We start from the raw sequence: 18691 nt of genomic DNA, 5'->3' as shown, positions 1-18691 counted from the left end.
TCTCTAAATCAGTACCTAACTAGTGGTAAGTTTTTTTCAGCTTCTAGTAGACCGATCGGGCTGAAATTTTTTTTCAGTATATAGAAACGTATTATTTATCTTGTTACGTAGCCGTTTTTGAAAATTCCAAAAATTGCCAAAATGGCGGCCATTTTAGTAAAAAAATTGTTTTTTTTTTCATGAAAATTCACTATTTAAAAAATCGTAAAACATTGAAAAACTCAGATATCAAAAAACGGCTACGTAACAAGTTAGATAATCCATTTTGACATGTTAAAAAAAAATTCAGCAAAATCGGTTCTGTAGATGCTGAGAAAAATTTACCACCAGTTGAAAAAACATGGTTTCGAAAAAAACGCTGCCAACTGTGTAACACTCACTATATTTGCACTCACAACATGCAAAATACATCTTCAAATGTACCTCAATCAATAGCTAAAACACCCGATTACTTTACCTAACCCTAAACATCTGAAAAACAAATGACACAAAACTATTATTTTTCAGCTTTCCAGAGTAGGGTCCCCCCTTAAGGCCTGCTGCATCCTATCTGATTTCACATTGCCGAATTTACCACGAACTACTATAACTAGGTGGTCAGCAAAGCCTACATCTGCAAACCCTTCTGCCTCAAGGCCCCTTAGAATGTCGTCAACCACCAATGACCATAGAAAGGGAGAGAGAACCCCTCCTTGCAGGCAACCTTTAGTGGCAGTCACAATGGTGAGCTCTGAGGTTATTTGTCTGTTTGTGAGCATGCTGTGGATCCATCCGACTATGCAATTATCGAAATGTCTCTTTTTCATGGCTTGTGTCATCGATAAATATGAAGCATTATCGATAGTCCCTTCAATGTCGAGAAATGCGCACATGGCTACTTCTTTCAAAGAGAGGGATTTTTCTACTTTGGCCACAAGTGAGTGTAACGCTGTGATCGTTGATTTTCCAGCTTGATAAGCAAACTGAAACTCAGATAGTAGATATTTAGTCATGTTTTCAAATTTAATTTTTTTTTTCTTCACAAATCATTTTTCAAATTTTAGGTATTCGTATATAACGTTCTCCATCGTTTTCAGCAGAATTAATGATAAACTGATGGGTCCGAATGCTTTTGGGAGTGACTTGTCGCATTTCCCTGCTTTTGGTATGAAGACTACCATTACTAGTCTCCATGCGGAAGGTATGTGGTGAAGTATTAGGCTTGCCTTGAAAATCTCCATAAGAGATGCGATTAGTGCTGATTCTCCATTTTGAATCATGGCAGGTAGAATTCCATCTGCACCTGCGAATTTATAAGGTTAGAAGGATCTCACCGCGTTCTCCACTCTGGCCCTAGTGAAAACCTTCGAATACCTCTTTTGTTCTATCATACCTTGGAGTGATCACTCGAGAAAATCCCAGTTTATGTCACAGGCTGGGTTGGTTTCACAGTTTCCAGGAGTGGAACCCGGAAAATGAGTTTCCATCATTAGGCCTAAAGCTTCAGAAGGCGTTTTTGTGTACGAGCCGTCATCCTTTTTAAGGTTTCCTAGCCCGTTCGAGCGGTCTTTTGCGAGCGTCTTATGAAGTCTCGCCCCAATTGGGAAGCATTCAATGCTTTCGCAAGTGTGAACCCAGGATTTTCACATAGATCTCCTAAGTTCAATGTTGTATTCGGTAAGGGCTCTCCTATACGGAAGCCAAACCGACGAGTTTTTTTCTCTGTTATACAGTTTTTGTGCTGTTTTACGAAGCTGCTCGAGACTGCCATTCCACCAGTGAACATTCCTGGTGGAAGTGACATTTTTTGTAGGACAGTTGTTGTTGTAGGCGGAGATTATCGCTTGCATACTGCTTTTGAGGTTGACTCAAGTTGCTGAATCGATGGAATTTTTGTAAACATGTTTTTCGATGTGAGTTCCTGCGCTTATTGATCCCAGTTGGTTTTCTTCGGATCTCTATACGCGACCTGGTTCGGTGAATCATCCTCCCACTCAAAACAAATGTGTCTATGGTCAGGCATAGAAGCTTCGTCCGACACATGCCAGTTCTGAATTTTCTCTTAAATTGCTGAACTACACAAGGCCAGGTCGAAGACTTCTTGTCTAACAGCATTTATGAACGTGAGTTCATTTCCTTTATTGAGAATATCAATGTTATTTGACGAGTGAAATTCTAAAAGACACTCACCTCGATTGTTGATGTTTGTACTACCCCACAATTTGTGATGAGCGTTGGCATCGTAACCAATGGTTTCTCTGCAGTATTTGACGAACGCCGCAATCTCTTGAGTGGGAGCCTCAGGAACTTTGGAACTTTCTCTGGCGGTTGGCACCTCAACCCTGATCGCAACAAGGTCTCGTGTGATGAACTCTGTAACAGAAAACACCTGATATTTTTGTTAGCTAGTACAGCAGCTCTTGGAAAGTCATGCTTGTCATCGTAGAATAACTTACACTTAGTTGTTTGAATACCAAGTATAGAATACTTGTGGGCCCAAGGCTCTTGGATAAGTGCTAGGTCCACCACTTCTATGACAAAACTCCTCGAATGCACGCTGGATGCTGCCTTCGCGTGGTGGAGGTTTATCTGCAGAACTTTAATGTTCTGCATCGCAATACTTTTGTCCCCTCTTTTTGAACGTTTGGGAGAGTCGAAATCCCTTCTTGTTTCGTTTAGTCATAGAGGATGCAGAAATTAATCTACGACCAGTACCCGAATTCGTCGTCCAGGGGGTGGAAGGTTTCGTGTGGGCTCGTTTTCCCATGGATCTTCCAGAGTTCCCTAGGCACTTTGAGGGAATCACTAGTTTGACTCCACTCGGCCCTGGAACTGCTAGGAATTCGAGATCCATAGGCGTCTGAACACCTCTGCGACGAGTCTCTGCTTTACCAGAAAGCACTTCATCACGTGGAACCGCAGGATTGGTACCACTGATTTCAGGGACTGTTGATACAATTTTCGTTGAGATTTGAGACTTTTCACCGATGATTTCTGAATCACCTTTGAAAGCGCCGTCTTAGTGGCCATCAACTGGTAAACTGGCTGGCTCTTATATAATCTCTGGCTGGCTCTTATAAAAAAACATTCCCGGGTTACGAGGTATAATATTCTGTCGACCGTGTTAGGGAAAGCTAGCATCAATCGAACAACCAGATCAATATAAAACTGCTTTTCAACACAGCTTGATCATGTTCAATAGTATAGTGTTTGTATAATATAGGCTTAAACATTTTCAAGGTTTCATTATGCGTTTTATTGTAAAATGCTGCACTCAGAATGCGACATTTAATTACGCTGCTGTCAGGTGTCTGATAACACAGTGGAAGCAGTGAAACATCTTTTTAAACTGAAAATTTGAAGGCCGACAGATTTTGACTGTCAACATCCCCGTTTATGCAAAGGTTGGTCTGTTTTTTGGCTTTCTCAGTCTTTATGAAGAAGGTTTGCATGTGTTGAGTATTGCTTCTGCGACGGGTGTAGTTTTTGATAGTGTGAAGGATTCCAGCGTAAGCAGTGTTGATGCCATCGATATCAGTTCGGTGGTTAACTGTGTTGTCTGTATTGGCGATATGACACATTTCTAGCATTGGTAGTGCCATGTGTGCCTGCTTCTATCTATTATTTCTACCTTGGTGAGGTCGAACATGTGTTGGTGCTGGATGATGTGCTCCATCATAGCTGTTTTGCCCCCGAGGTTAACCATCGAATCATCACGGCTGTTAGCACCATCCTCTATCAACCGTTTGTATTGGTTGATGTTGGATTTATGTCCGTACAGTCGGGTTTTCAGTTGGTTGCGTGTCATACCAATATATCGCATATGGCAGTCATTGCAAGGCAAACTATAAACAACATTTGGTTGCAGCAGCGGTTCGATGGGGTCTTTCGTGGTTTTGATTAAGTTAGATACTGTTTTAATTGGTTTTTGTGCAATTTTTAGGTGCGGAAAATCGGCTTGCAGGTGTTTTACTATGGCTGTGGTCAATTTCGGGACGAATGGCAGTGATCGATAGATAGTTTGTGTGTTCACCGGAGTGCAATGATTCGATGCGTTTGGAGTTGCAGTGTTAGATAGCGTTTTTGCTTTTATGGCGTTGGAGCAGCGGCTGATCAGTCTGTTGATTAGTGAAGGTGGGTAGTTATTCCGTCTCAGGTGTTCGAAGATCGTGTTGCGTTGCCATTGTGTGCTGTTATCCGTTGTTGTTAGTTTGATGACTTTTTCGATGAAGTTCTGCGCTACATTTATCTTCATCGTTAGTGGGTGAAAAGAGTGATAGTTGAGTATGCGGCCAGATGTCATCGGCTTAGCATACCACTGCGTTCGCCACTGAGAAAGCTAAAAAACAGACCAACCTTTGCATAACCATTACCAGTCGTTAACATAAAAATAAAAATCCCCGTTTATGTTTGCCAAAATACGGCAGCTTTTCGCTGAATGTAGTGCCAGCCAATGTACCCGCCGCTGATGCTACCGCTACCGCACAAAGGTAGCCTTCTACAAGAGGAACTTGTGCCATTACTGCTGCTGGTAAAAACCAGCTCTCATCTAGCACAAATAGTGCATTATCGGTTTAGTAGGTATATATTCTGTCGACCGTGTTAGAGAAGGCTAGCATTGAACTACCAATCAGTAAAGACTGGAACGCGCAAAAATTGGTCGACAAAGAGATCGTTTCTTTCAGTCAAAATTCGAGATACAACAATCTTCCTATTTTTATTCTGATAGTTCAACTCACATGTTTAAAGGAAAAAATGTTCGTTTATTATTTTGGTTCACCAAATCCAAACTGCCGTCCCATCCGCTTAACCCCTTTCATTAAATTTTGTACAATACTGATCGATAGAGCGGAAATCTGGGCTGTTAGGCGGGTTCTGGTCTTAGGGTACCACAACCACGTTGCTCGCATCGTAACACTCGATCGCCTTTTTCCCATAGTGGCAGCTTGCCAAGTCCGACCAGAACAGCACAAGCCTGTTATGTTGATCTAGAAATGGTAGCAGCCGATTTTCCAGGCACTCCTGGACGTAGATCTCTTGATTGACGGTTTCGTACTGATGGAAATGCCGCTTTTTAGACCACACGTACATATGGCCTGCCAGATGAGGCATTTTTTCGGGAACTTCGATTGTTTGATGGTTTTGAAAATTTAGGCCACCTTCCCTTTTCATGGTACGGCATAAAATTCCTGTCCTAGAAGCTGCTTGAAATCAACCTTCACATAAGTTTCGACACCCACGGTTGAACTTTGTAAGCAGATTACAGTTTTCCGGACCACCGCTTTACCGAGGTGTTTTGTTCGTAATCTGGGTTCGGCACCTTCACCGTCTTAAAAGTCGACAACCCGGCTCGTTTCTTGACTCGCTGCACATTAGTTTGGGAGATAATAAGCTTGCCAGTGACGTATTTGATGGAGAGGTTAGGATTCCCCTTATAATTCGCTACCACCTTCTTCATCGTCGCTGCCACGTCCAAATTACGATTGCCGCCGTTTCCAGGCTTCCTGGCGGTCGACAGACGCTCCCCGAACGTTTCTAAAATATATGTTACGGCCGATTTGGCCATATCCAGCAATTTTGCCAATTTGGCGTGCGAGAACGTCGGATTCTCTTGCTGCGCGAGCAAAATTTTGCCACACTGTTCCTCATGCTTGAACGCCATTTTGAAAACTGGGGAGCAACCGGTGAAAACTCATTATAGCAACCATTGTATACACACTCAACTTCCAAATGCAACATTTCATGTTTTTTTTAAACGCATTTTTAACAGAAATACACCAATTTGAAGTCGACCAATTTTTGCGCGTTCCAGTCTTTAGTCGAAATTGGCGTTTCAACAAGATTTGACAATTTTTTCAATAGTACAATAGTTTGTTACTTAAATTTTATGCATTACAAAGGGTTTATAGATTATTTCCCAATCGTTTGCTATAAAAATGAAGAAAATCGGTTAGAAACTGACTGAGCTTTAAACATTTAAAAGTGGCCAATTTTCGTGACACTCTCGATTTTTCAATTTGTAAGACGCAATTCTACATCAAAAATATTTGACAACTTAAATTTTTCTAAAAGGTGTTAAAAAGCATGGTTTCCGTTTTGCTTCAAAACGTATCTGGTCTTGATTGCTCCAATTGCAATCTGTGCATGTCCTGTTGGTAAAGGTGAAAGAATATGAATAAGTTTCAATCACTTCAATTCATTTATCACGTTTACACCACGCCATAATGTGTCGTGCACGACTATTCGTTGATTCCAGAATTGGGAATTTTGTTTTTTTCTAAAATAATATTTCCACGCTGAATTTTCCAGAATTCCTTCACTTTTTCCTCGAAGTCCATATTAATCAGATTTGTTGATCAGGCTTACTAATTTCAGCGGGTTGAATAAATGAATCAATTTTGGAAGTAAAATGTTTACGGTTGCTTACGATATTATAATTTGCCCTCGCAAGTGTTATCATTTATAGTACAGGGAACGACTTTTTTCATTTTTTTTTGCTTTATGGGTCTGTAAATTCTCATTTTCAGTTGCCTTGTCTAAAGTTGGTTCATCAAAATATTCCTTAACTGCCTGAATGCGTCAATCAATACCATCGAAATACCTTCACCAACACTTTGTGGACAAAACGGAGATTCCAAGGGTAGACTGAAAAAAAATACCGATAACTCTGCAACTTTTACCGAAGCAGTTTCTATATGGGGTAAATTATAACCCAAATAGCTCCCGATGTACCAACTAAATGTAAATAAAAATAAAAAAAAATCCATATAATTTTATCGAGAAAGCGGACTATCGTTACTTGATAAGATTGGACTGGACGTTCTGACGGCCCTGGGTGCTTAAATTATGCCGCAACAACAGAAACGCTGGACGCTTTTGTTATTTCAATATTGGTCGTGTTAAAAGAAAAACCCGGTTTTTGATCTTTGAAAAACCGGGAATTCGTTATTGGAAAACTACCGATAAAGCAGGCATAGTTTTTGTTGTTTACAATACACAAAGCCAGTAAATTTCGTGATTTCTGTTCTCTAAAAAAAAAACGACAACACGCTTGGAACAGGAATTACACAAAATATTCCATTTTTCTGTCCAGTACATTTCAAACCGTTGCAACCAACTCTCGGTCTGCAACATAAAAAGTGTTTCACGAAGCATAGACTGCCACTTTGTAAAGCAACAGGCCAGCAGCTAAAATCATATGATTTACAATATAATACACATAGCGATACAGTGTGAACCTCACCATGGTCCGGAGCTGTGGTACCAACACATGTTGAAAACTGTTGAATGAGTTGTCGTTTGCGGTTTTTCTGCATTGCGCCAAAGTCCGCTTTTCCTACCCCACCGATTGGTGGTTGTTCCGCGGAAAAGAAAAATCAAAATAAACAAACATGCTTCGGTTGCCGCTGGATAATAGCATCGCCGCGCGTATGGGATGCAATCTGTTTAGCTGTCGCTAGCTATATTTACTTGCTTTTCGAGTTTGATATCCAATTTGATTGGCAAAAAATGACATCCTGACAAATTTTCAATTTCTTTTGATAAAATAAATGTGCACAAACAGTATTGAAACAACAATTTGTTGAATTTTGAAAACTGTGTCATATCTGCTAGCTATGGATTAACATTTTGTTCCCTACCTTCTGGTCGTTCTGAAACTGCACCGCTATTCAAGCGAGCACCACAACCACGAGCACTTCTCTCGCGTTTCGAAAATACCGCATATTGCCGGTCGGCCGGCGATGGTTGTATTGGAAAATGTCGTTATTTTTAGCTTCGAATGCTCAGAATTTTCCGAGCAGCGGTCCCGAACGGACCTGTGTTTCTAGTGCTGTACGTCCACGCGAGAGCGAATATTTTTTCCCCCGATATGTCCTAAAATGGACTAGAAAGTGTGAAATTTTTGTGAATTTGTCACCTAGCGAGATTGGGGTCATTCCAACGATGTGCGATTTGTCGGTAGATAAATAATTGATGAACGTTTGTGAAGTTTTGCGGTAGTGCTGAGGACAGTTCGACGATAGATATGACATTTTCATATCTGTTTCTAGGTTAACGGTTATTAAATTATCGAGAGTTGTAGTGGTAGTTGCGAAATTGTGACTTCTGTGCTTAAATAGAAAATAAATTCGAAAATTAAAATGGATTTAAAATCGGACGTGCCCGTGGTGGCACGTAGACGTCGGAAGGCGGCTCGCCAGATGAGAGAATCCACACCGGATCCGTCGCAGCGGGAAAGAACGGCCGACAGTTACGGCAGCCAAAGTCAAGTCTCGGACGAGCAAAGCGGTTCGGAAAATAGAAGTACCGGTCGAAGTACCGTAGATTCTAGCCCGCAAGGATCGGTTAAAGGATCGAAAAAAAGTTTCATCGAAAGGGCCATGGATTACGGTAGTCATCGGAATAAAATTCTCAGCCGCAAGGACAAGAAGCTGGCGACGGCCGCACCACGCAGCCGGTCGGTTCCACGCGACAGTGAGGAGGTGCCAAGCAGTCCGGAAATTTTCTCGCTGTTGCGTCGTGCCAAAAAGAGTCTCACCTCACGGTATGTTGCGTTGACCGAGTGTGTGAGCCGCAAAACATGCCGAGAATGCGGCGTGTGACATGACATAGGTATAGGTGACGTAACCGGCTAGACTGCACATACATACACGATTATGCATGCGGCATGAGCGGTTCTGTTGGCACTTTATCAAACCGTTTGATATTTTACCATTTATTTGGACTATGGCAAATCAGCCTGTTTCGCCACTTTTCGTAAACATTTTGGCAATTAGTTATTATGTGGTCCCTTAATTGGCGGATTATTGTTAATTTAATTTGTTTGTGCCGGGTTGGCAAAGTAAATTGATATTCTGGTACAGTTTATCTAAAGATCATTTGAAATATGATAACTCTCGGATGAAACTTGTACATTTAATTACAATTAAAAATTGCAAACATTTTCAATAAATCGTACTTCTGTTTTTTTTTCTTTTAAAAATATAATCTTATTCGCCTCAAACCGAATTTCAGTTATAACTTAATAAACAATAAAGATTGTAAAACCATCGAAATGGTTCCGAAAACTTGGCGAGTATCTACTTGTCTCATTTGATTTATTAGACATCGGTTGGTTCGACTCGAATGCGTTTGGTGGCATTGAGAAAGCATTTAAGCTGAAATGTTTACCAATGTATATTTTTGGATCGAATATTCACTATTAATGTTGCGACATCAGTAAGTGTCTCGTATTTTTTTTCCTTCCAAAACGAATGTTTAGAAATTTTTAGTATCGTAAAAAGTCTACTGGAAATGAACGAGTGTAAAGTAGAATGAAATAAATAACAAGTCGCGTTCAGTATCACACACATCGTTATGTTTATATATTCGTATGTAAGAATAGTAATCGTTCCAATAGCGGATCAGTCATTAACTTAAAAAATAAGATGTATCCTCTACTTTTCTTATAAAAAAGTAAAGAATTGTGAAGAAAAGATTTGAGAGAGTAGTACAATTACTGCATATATTTCAATAGAAAATTTGTTGAGTTTTTTACTACAGTCTTGATCGTTTGCCTGAAAAACATTCAGTTATTTATAACTTGCTCGTAGAAGTAACTTCCATGGTCATCTTAGTAATCGAATAATTTTGGTACTCTAACTCTCTATTACTCTCAACTGTAACTTTTATTTTCACCATAAACTAAGGGACTATAAATCCTAGAGACTTCACCCTTTTTCTCTTCCACTCTTCACCGCCGAACTTCATTTAGCGGTAGGGGTTAAAAGTTCGTCTTCTCGAAAAATGTCCCTTGCATAATTTCGGCTCATTAGACTTTGGAATGTGGAGACTCAACGCGGCCAAAGTTTCACCATTTTGATCAATTGAAAAGAGATAGTAGGCCATAAAATTGTTGAAATCATTTTTTTTTTTCAAATCTAATGTTATAGGAATGCATATACTTCGAGATCTGGTGTTACCTACCTAACTAAGTCAACTCTCTAGAAGATTCTTCATCTGTCTTCATTTTTTTTGAAATTTTGACCGCTTTTAGGCATGGATTCCGTAAGTCCGATTGCAAAGACTAAATTAATCTTTTAGACCAGAGACTTGTTATGCATATGTCCCCGCACGTGTGAGAAAACTTATGATTTCTGACATTGTCCTGTCATTCTCTAGCTTTTCAACTCTTGGCGTATAGTTATCAGGAAAGGAAAACTTTATTTGTACTCTTTTCAATTGTTATCTGCTTATTGCGTTGCCATCATGCGGCCTTCGTTGTTTCTCCCACTGGAAACAAGGTGTCTAGTATAAGAACTTTATTTTGGCGAAAAATATTATAGGAAAAATTGTAGGAAAAATATATTTCACGTGGACCGATTTTTGACGACTCCGTGGACAACCGCTCAAAAATTTTTTAAATTTGGTATGGACCGTGGACATTCTACAGAGCCATCGACTCTCTTAAGCTGTCTACGTGGAATATGGAAGTCCTCTTACGCAATAAAATGTTGCATCGAATATCTGTCTGTCTGTGGGAATTGAATTTTATGTCTATACCTGGTTGTGGGAAAGAGACTTCTGCATGATTAAGCAGGAATTTTGCATGGGGACTTTTTTCGACAAGACAAAACTATTGTGACCTAACACTAAACAAATTTCAAAAAGTCGATTTTCATTACCTACAGTTTATGTCATGCGATAAACAACAATACAAATGTTGTTCTCGGATTGACGATTGAATGAACTACACAACGGTTTATTTTAACAGCATGTGCGTTGTACAGTAAGCGGTATCACTAATGTTAGCAGGAAGCAGGAAGCATAGTACACGAAACTACTATTTTCTCAAGCCCGTTTTGCTACATGATAGTTATTGAGTTAGATTACTCTCTCTCAACCTTGTTCTTTCTTTCTTATCAGATGAATGCCTGAAGGGCACTGGGTACTGAAATGCGACAGTCTTGCTGATTGTCTTTTGTGGCTGGCCCCGATTGCTTTGCACATGTTACGGATTGCTCGTACTCATTGATGGAGTAGAACTGTTTTGTTGAAAAACCTGTACCCCAATTAGGTACAACAAAGTTGATGGAACAACTGATCGGCTCGGTATTAGAGCTCCATAATTGGTATGGAGTTCAAAGGTAGCTTCCTAAGAAGAGGTACCTAGGGGAAGCAAGAGCTCCTTTCTTTCTTAAAATTCTCATTATTAAAATCAAGAGGTGGTCTTGGGTACGCCACTGCTACCGGCCATAAGTTTGGATTCGTTTCATTGAGTATTGCAAAACCTATTGAATATTGTTCAGCCTCACCTCCAACAGAAAGATTTATGTCACTCTATCTCTTAATTCCTACACCCTAGAGAGTCGTAGCCTTCAGCAAAGTTGTTCTTGAGATCAAAAGAATGTGATCGGCGAACAATATTCTTCAGAACTCGGTCGCTACGTGGTAATCGCCTCTTTTTCTTTCGGAGAAATTCGGATACAAAATTTGACCGAAATACAACGCTAATGTATAAATATTTTGGAGCAGTTTGTAATTAATTTATCTCGTGTATCTGACCACTTAGAAAGCTTCCGTTTCAAGTTTAGCTATTCAGGAGGTCAAGGGCTTTTATTTAGTGCACAGTTTGTTCCGAAATTTTGCGATCACACGGCTAGTGTGTATCAAGTTTTGAGTATTCCGATCATAACTTAACCCGTGAATCCTACACAGTAAAAAATTCTGAATATCACACGTCACGTGAAATAGTTTCTCATTTGAATTTCTGTTGCTTTTGACGAAAACCACGATTTTAATTGAAAATTGTATGCAATATTATTTGAATTTCAGTTGCTTCTGACGTAAATAATGGTGTTGTTTGAAAATTACACGCAAAATCATATATATATATATATATATATATATATATATATATATATATATATATATATATATATATATATATATATATATATATATATATATATATATATATATATATATATATATATATATATATATATATATATATATATATATATATATATATATATATATATATATATATATAAAAATATATATATATATATATATATATATATATATATATATATATATATATATATATATATATATATATATATATATATATATATATATATATATACACGTTTTTCCGTGAAACTATGTGTTCTGTTATAGTGAACCACATTGTAAACGTTAAAAAATTTTTGAAATTCACTATTTAGGGTTATTCTATCGAAAACACCACAGTGGTCCGTTTGAATAGGCAGATAGAATTATAGTGTCTTCAAGAAAGTTGTGTATTATGCAATGCACCACAACTTGACCGAACAAATTGAATTTTTATATATAAAAATTAAAAAGTAAAATTCGTTTCTCACTTCCAGGTGGACTGATTACAAAATTGTTACATCTTTGAAACGGAAAATAATGACTAGAAGACACTGCGGCTCCAAAATCAGTTTCTTGGGTCAAACAATTTCTATCTCGTTTTTGCAGCTTTGGAAACAGTGTACAACGTAGTGCTGGTGTGCATGAAATTTTCAATAACTTCTACCTATTTTATTTCGTTAGCTCAACCGGATATAAAGAGACAGTCTTCAGTAAAGTTGTTCGGGAGGGCAGAAGCTTTTAGTTCATGTACAGTAGGGTACCAATAAAAATCGATTCGAATCGGCTTGAAAGTTTCGTCCTCTCGAAATAAGTCCCCATGCTAAATTTCAGTTCAATCGGCCCTCGGGAATACGTGCCTCAAAGCGGTCAAAATTTCATCTTTTTGACCTGTAAAAAATGCAATTTTGGAGCTGAGAAACCCGATTTATTTTCTTCTAGAGTTAACACCAGATATCGACGTTTTACGCATTTCTAAGACATTTGGCTTAAAAAATGTGTTTTTCTTCATCAGTCGAGAGAATGAAACTGCTTTGTATGAGGACATACCGCCTTACCGCTAAACGAAATTCGAATGTCTTTTTTTTCTCGTATGGTCGCAGCTCGAGAATTTTTAAGTCCCAGAAAGTTGATTTGTTTAAAAAAAATCAGATGGTACCATATCTCGACGTTTCATGCGTTTTTAAGACATTTGGCACCCTTATTTTTAAATCGACGGATTCATGAACTACTACTACCTGTGCATTTTTCCATCGGTCAAAAAGTTGAAATTTTGGCCACTTTGAGGCACGTGTTCCCGGAATCCGATTGAACTGAAATTTTGCACGGGGACTTTTTTCGAGAAAACCCTACCGCTAAACAATATTCGAAGGAAATTTTTTTCTAATATGTCTCATTGGCTCCCGTTATTCCTTCTAATATGTGGAAAGAGCAGAGTTAATTTTCATAGTTCACTTTTTTGCAGAAGAGCGCTGTGTAACCCTTTCTGACCGGGCTCGTATAATTGCGTAGGTAAAAAGTGACTGAAACATAACCTTCTCTCTCGCTTTTTGAATGTCCTATTCATTGTTTTATTGCTTACAACGCTAGTGTCAACATCGCAGCTGTTATGAAAATTAAAACCCGGAGCAAGCAAGTGTTTTTATATAGCAATTGCTTCAATTTAAGTTTTGTTATCCGTCATTTTCTACCTACACAATTGCGTGGGCTCGGTCGGAAAGGGGTATCGAAATTTTATGCACCAAACTTCTTCACTTTGCTCTGTGCTATGTTTCTGTCGCTCGCAGAAAAATACTACACTTTTTGCTCACACCATTGCTGAATGAAACAAAAGTGGTGAATCTGATTATTTTTCAGTTTCGAGATACAAAGCAAACAACGCAGTCTACTTTCCTACCTGGATGCTTTCCTCACTTGATATATGTTTAATAGACACACAGTTTAGGCACTGCAATGAGTTTTGTTGTGTAGTTATTGAGCGTTATGTGCTCTACTGTGGAAAACTGTTTATTATCTTACTGGAGATATATTTCCAATTTCACAGCGATGTTTTTTGCGAGCTACTCAGCTACACACGATTCGTTGCTCTTTTCAAACAAGTGCGTCTCTTTGACAACCAGTGTTAGAGCAGTTGTTTTCGCACTGAAAGATATTTTTCTACAGGCTAGTTATTTTTTGAGGAGAGATGTACAATTTCAGGAATAAGACCACCATGTGACGTTAGTATGCATTTAGATTTGAGTGTTATTAACTAAATTTATTTCGAGGATGCAACTACTTAGAAATTAACAATATTCCGCATCTCAGCGAATGAAATTTTTTAGAAGAAATTGCAGCTTCTTTTTTTCGCTGATAAATAAGGTTTTTTCGACCACAGGTTAATGTCAGTAGAGATAAGTTAAGGTTGGAATACGAAGCATTGTATCCACACAAGTGCCACATAGTGGCAGAATTTTGCACTAAGTTGTCCATCAGTTGAAAGCTTTTCTCCTTCGGAAAAAGTTTATTGAAAACCGCAACTTTCCAAAAAGTCGCAATAAGGTACGGGATAAGTTAGGATCAAAACACTAAGAGTTACGTGTCCACCGTCCAGAAGCCTATGACCTTTTGAATAAGTCTGCTTATGATCGCAACCCTCCAGGTTTTAGGAAACACGAGATATGTGCCTATTCCAGATGATGCTATGCTTTTTAAGGAGCGAAAGAATTCCAAACCTATGACAAGTTGTGTATAGCATCGCAATATGGTGATTAGAAATTAGCATGCCGGAGGCCTTTCGTCAGTTGGTAAAATTGATAGTTTTAAGAAAAATGTGTTTTAAAATTTGCGCCAAAAATCATTCATTTTATTTCCACAAACACTTCAAATTTTAGGACCTCCCATTTTCATTGAACCTATTTAGGTCGATTATGTGCATATTATGACCAAATTTTACTAGTTGAAATCCCATTTTCCATCTATTTTAGGGTATTTTGGATTTGAGCTATAAAAACACATCTACTTATAACTCTTATTTTTTTGTGAATGGTAAAACGGGTATTTGTGGGACGAAACTTCATAGTGTTTACAAAAATGGCCATTTATGAGCATGGAACCTATGAACGAAGAGTTCAATATAAATATAGACTTCGCAAGTGGACACGACTTTTCGACTGGGCAAAACAAAAATCAATTCCAAAATAACAGATTGATCGACTACTGGGCATTTAATTCTAGCAAACCGAAAACAGACGACTCCAGCGATGGGGGTAAGATTTCCGACACCGAGGTGCGCAAGCGGCGAGAACGCATCGAACGGTATCAGACGGAACGGAGCAAAGAAAACGAAACTCGTTCGACGCAGCTCCAGACAAATTTATCCCGCTTCAACGAGGAACGTCGAAAGTTTGAGCTGGAAAAACTAAAATTTCTACAGGAAAAACGTGAACTGGATCGTATGAGGCTGCGTCGATTCGAAAAGTACCGAGAAGAGATGCTAGAAGAGCAACGAAAAAAGCTACAGGTCGAGCTTAGAAACCGCGAGCAGGAAGAGGAACGCTCCAGAAGCATTGAGGCTCCAATATTGCCACCTGCTCCACCGACACGGTCCAAGACACCCGTTTCACCTGGACCGATAAAGAAAAAGCTGCTGATCATCCCGAAGACATCCAGTGCTTCGGCTTCGAGCAGCGAAGAGGAAGGACACAACACAAGCGACGAGGAAAAACTGGCGACGGTTAGACGCAGGTTTTCTCCTCGCAAACCGAAGAGATCAAGGGCGACAAAAATCGAACACTTGAAGGTCTCTAAAACACCAGAGCCAGCCACATCTCCCGAGCCGGAGTCGGAGCTTCCGTCGGATTTTCCTCCGGAAGCGGAACCTGTCGAGCAAGAAATTGTGAAATTTGAAGCTCCACAAGAGACTGCAGTTATAATTCCAGAAGTGAGAATTGAGGATGAAACTGTGCTAACGCAGCGAAAGATTGCTAAGCCAGAAGGCGATGAAGGGAAAGAAGACATTACCACGGAGAAGGCTGATACAGACAAAGAAGTGAAAGATTTGGCGGTCATTGAGGAGAAAAAAGTAAGTGGTCTTAAGGAGAAAAAACGGAGACGAGCGTTGGTAGTTTATGTGGAGAAGGAAGGCGATCAGTTCAACTGGACGGAAATATTTGAAGAGTTAAAAGATTTTTGGCTCGATTTCTTAGACGATAAACCACTAGAGAGGAGCCGGTTGCGATTGCAAGCGAACGAATGTTTGTTCTATTTTGGTGTGTTGGTGATGTTATGCGGGGTTGGGGGCATCATATTTAGAGTTACGGAAGGAACGTTCGAGTCGCAGTACAAGTGCGGTGTCAAGCGAGTCAAGCGGGATTTCATCGATCATCTCTGGCTTTCCAGTCACAATCAAAAGTAGGGTTTGCTAAATTTTTTGTTGTTTTGAGTATAAACACTATTTACAAATTTTGAAGGGAAGAGGACTGGAAGCAGACAGCCAGAGTTCGGCTGAGAAAGTTTGAAGAAGAACTGCAGGTCGCGTTCGAGGCTGGAATGAAAACCTACAGCGGTAACACTGCGTGGAACTTTGTAAATGGTGTGATCTATTCGCTGACGGTCGTGTCAACCATTGGTAATGGAAACATCCTCCTACCATTATCTTTATTTTATTTGTTATTAAAAGTTATGCATCTCCCAAGTGTATTAATAAACTAAACTATTTCATCTTTACAGGATATGGTCACATATCACCTTCCACGACGACAGGAAGGGCTTTGACGATTATCTACGCCATCATCGGAATCCCGATCTTCCTGATTGTACTGGCAGATTTCGGTAAACTCTTCACCCGAGGTATAAAGTTCCTGTGGGTCTACGTGCGACGATTGTACTACACTGGATCGTTCCGTAAAGTACGGAAAACAGCACAAGTGAAGGTAATGTTCTTGAAATATCAACTAAAGCATTTTTTATAATAAATCTTTGACATTTCAGGAGGTAATGAAAGGGCTGAACGTAGTTTACGACATGGTACGTCGTCCCAGCGGAGAGAACGAACTTCAACCGGCCGCTGACCCCAAAAGTGGAGATCAACCACAACCATCGACTTCAAATGAGATTCCCCCTACATGTGATTCCCCAACCACGCCGGTCCCAGAAACATTCGAGATCGATGATGAGTTTAATCTTCCCATTTCGGTCGCCATTTTCATCCTGGTTGCGTATATGCTGTTCGGAGCTACCATCTACTTCACCTGGGAGAATTGGTCATTTTTCGAAGCGTTCTACTTTGTGTTCATCTCTATTTCCACCATCGGCTTTGGAGACTTTGTACCACAGCATCCTATCTACATGATGTGTAGTATCCTGTACTTGATTTTCGGCCTCGCACTTACCTCGATGTGCATCAATGTAGTCCAGCTGAAGTTGAGCGACAGTTTTCGGCAGGCCAGTGCAAAAATTGGGGCCACCATAGGATTGCAGATGGCGGGAGCCGCCTCCTTGCAACACTCGCAGATACCCACTCCTAACGAGCTAACCGCAATACGCACGAGCACTCCGGTTGGAGTCGGCTCACAACAGTCACCGAACGGAGACGCTGTAATATTTCCCGATAAAATGAAAACGACAACAGCGGATGATGATCTGAAAGAAAGTAAGAAGAAGTAATGATTCGTAACGAATCAAACTGCAAACCCATGACTGATGTTCGAGTTGTACAGCGTGTTGACAAAAATAACATTTGGATCGTGTTTACATAGCTTTCAAGGCTAGATTACGTTTTAATGCACAATAGCTAGAATATTCACCAATTTCTCCATTTTCATCGACAAGCTCATTGCAAAGTTTGTTGACTCAGATAATTTATCTTGTATATTTACTGTAGGTTTAAGTTGAAAGAAAAGAAAACAATATCGACCGTGGTTGTACGAATATAGTGCAGGTAAACGCCGAATTTTACTTTGAATATGCGACCTAATCTCACCAAAGTTTGCTTTAAAGCGATTGTTACTAAAGCAGCTACTAATCCGTAAACTGACTGCGCAGTTCCGCAAGCAGAAGCATCGAACTTATTTATTTTGTGATGAATCTAAAAGAAATAAACGCGCCAAACTATACTGTTTAAAACCGTTGATGTTGTTTTTTTAATTAGGGTAAGGAACGGCTTAAGCAGTACCGCCTATTTTAATCAGTCGCAGAAAACAGGCCTCAAACTCCTGCTCTTTGATCAATATCGACAATTTCAATGATGGAAACGAAAACTTTGATTGTCTAGCTGTCTTATGAATATAAAACATACCGTTAATCACAAAGAAATCTGTGAACAAACAACATTTGAAAAAAATCGACCTATATTGCAGCCATTCAGGAGCCACTTCGGGTGCTGCAAAAAAACGCCTGCAAAACAGAAACTGCTTAAAATAGGTTCGGGGTGATTGGAATAGTGTCCCTCGATTGGTAACTTTAATTGATTATTGTCAAAGTTTGCTAACTTAGTTTTACAATCTGAAAACAAGTTCTGACAGAGGAAACGATAAAGAACAGATTGATATACTACTGTTTGAATTTCGCTCAACACATTTCGAGAATTTCGTCTGAATACACAGGCGGTTCCTCAATCTGCTTAAAATATGTTCCCTACCCTAGTTACTTCTATTATTTTTTATTTTTATCCAGAAAACGGGCTGCTTCCCTTTTAGTCGCCCCGTATGTCTTGGGCGGACAGCACACATCCAACGCATGCGGGGTCTGCCTCGAAGTAGGCGGTCGCTATTTTCCACGTCCACGATTCATGTCCATGAAGCGCCATCGAGAAGATAAGCGTCTTGTAGAGGTCAAATTTCGAGTGGATTTCCTG

General features: G+C 39.5%; 1 protein-coding gene across 1 annotated transcript; it reads left to right on the top strand.

Annotated features, from left to right (window-relative positions):
• The first annotated feature begins 7673 nt into the window (after positions 1-7673).
• Positions 7674-17961, top strand: LOC129723527 (uncharacterized). Its single transcript, XM_055677803.1, has 5 exons — positions 7674-8524; positions 15073-16248; positions 16308-16465; positions 16567-16769; positions 16828-17961. Exons 1-5 carry the CDS (start codon positions 8121-8123, stop codon positions 17500-17502), a joined length of 2616 nt encoding a protein of 871 aa, XP_055533778.1. The 5' UTR covers positions 7674-8120; the 3' UTR covers positions 17503-17961.
• The last annotated feature ends 730 nt before the right edge of the window (positions 17962-18691 follow it).

This window comes from Wyeomyia smithii, chromosome 2, assembly GCF_029784165.1.
Source record: "Wyeomyia smithii strain HCP4-BCI-WySm-NY-G18 chromosome 2, ASM2978416v1, whole genome shotgun sequence".
NCBI lineage: Eukaryota > Metazoa > Arthropoda > Insecta > Diptera > Culicidae > Wyeomyia > Wyeomyia smithii.
Note: the sequence above shows the minus strand (reverse complement) of the source record. Positions and strands in the feature narration are given on the sequence as shown.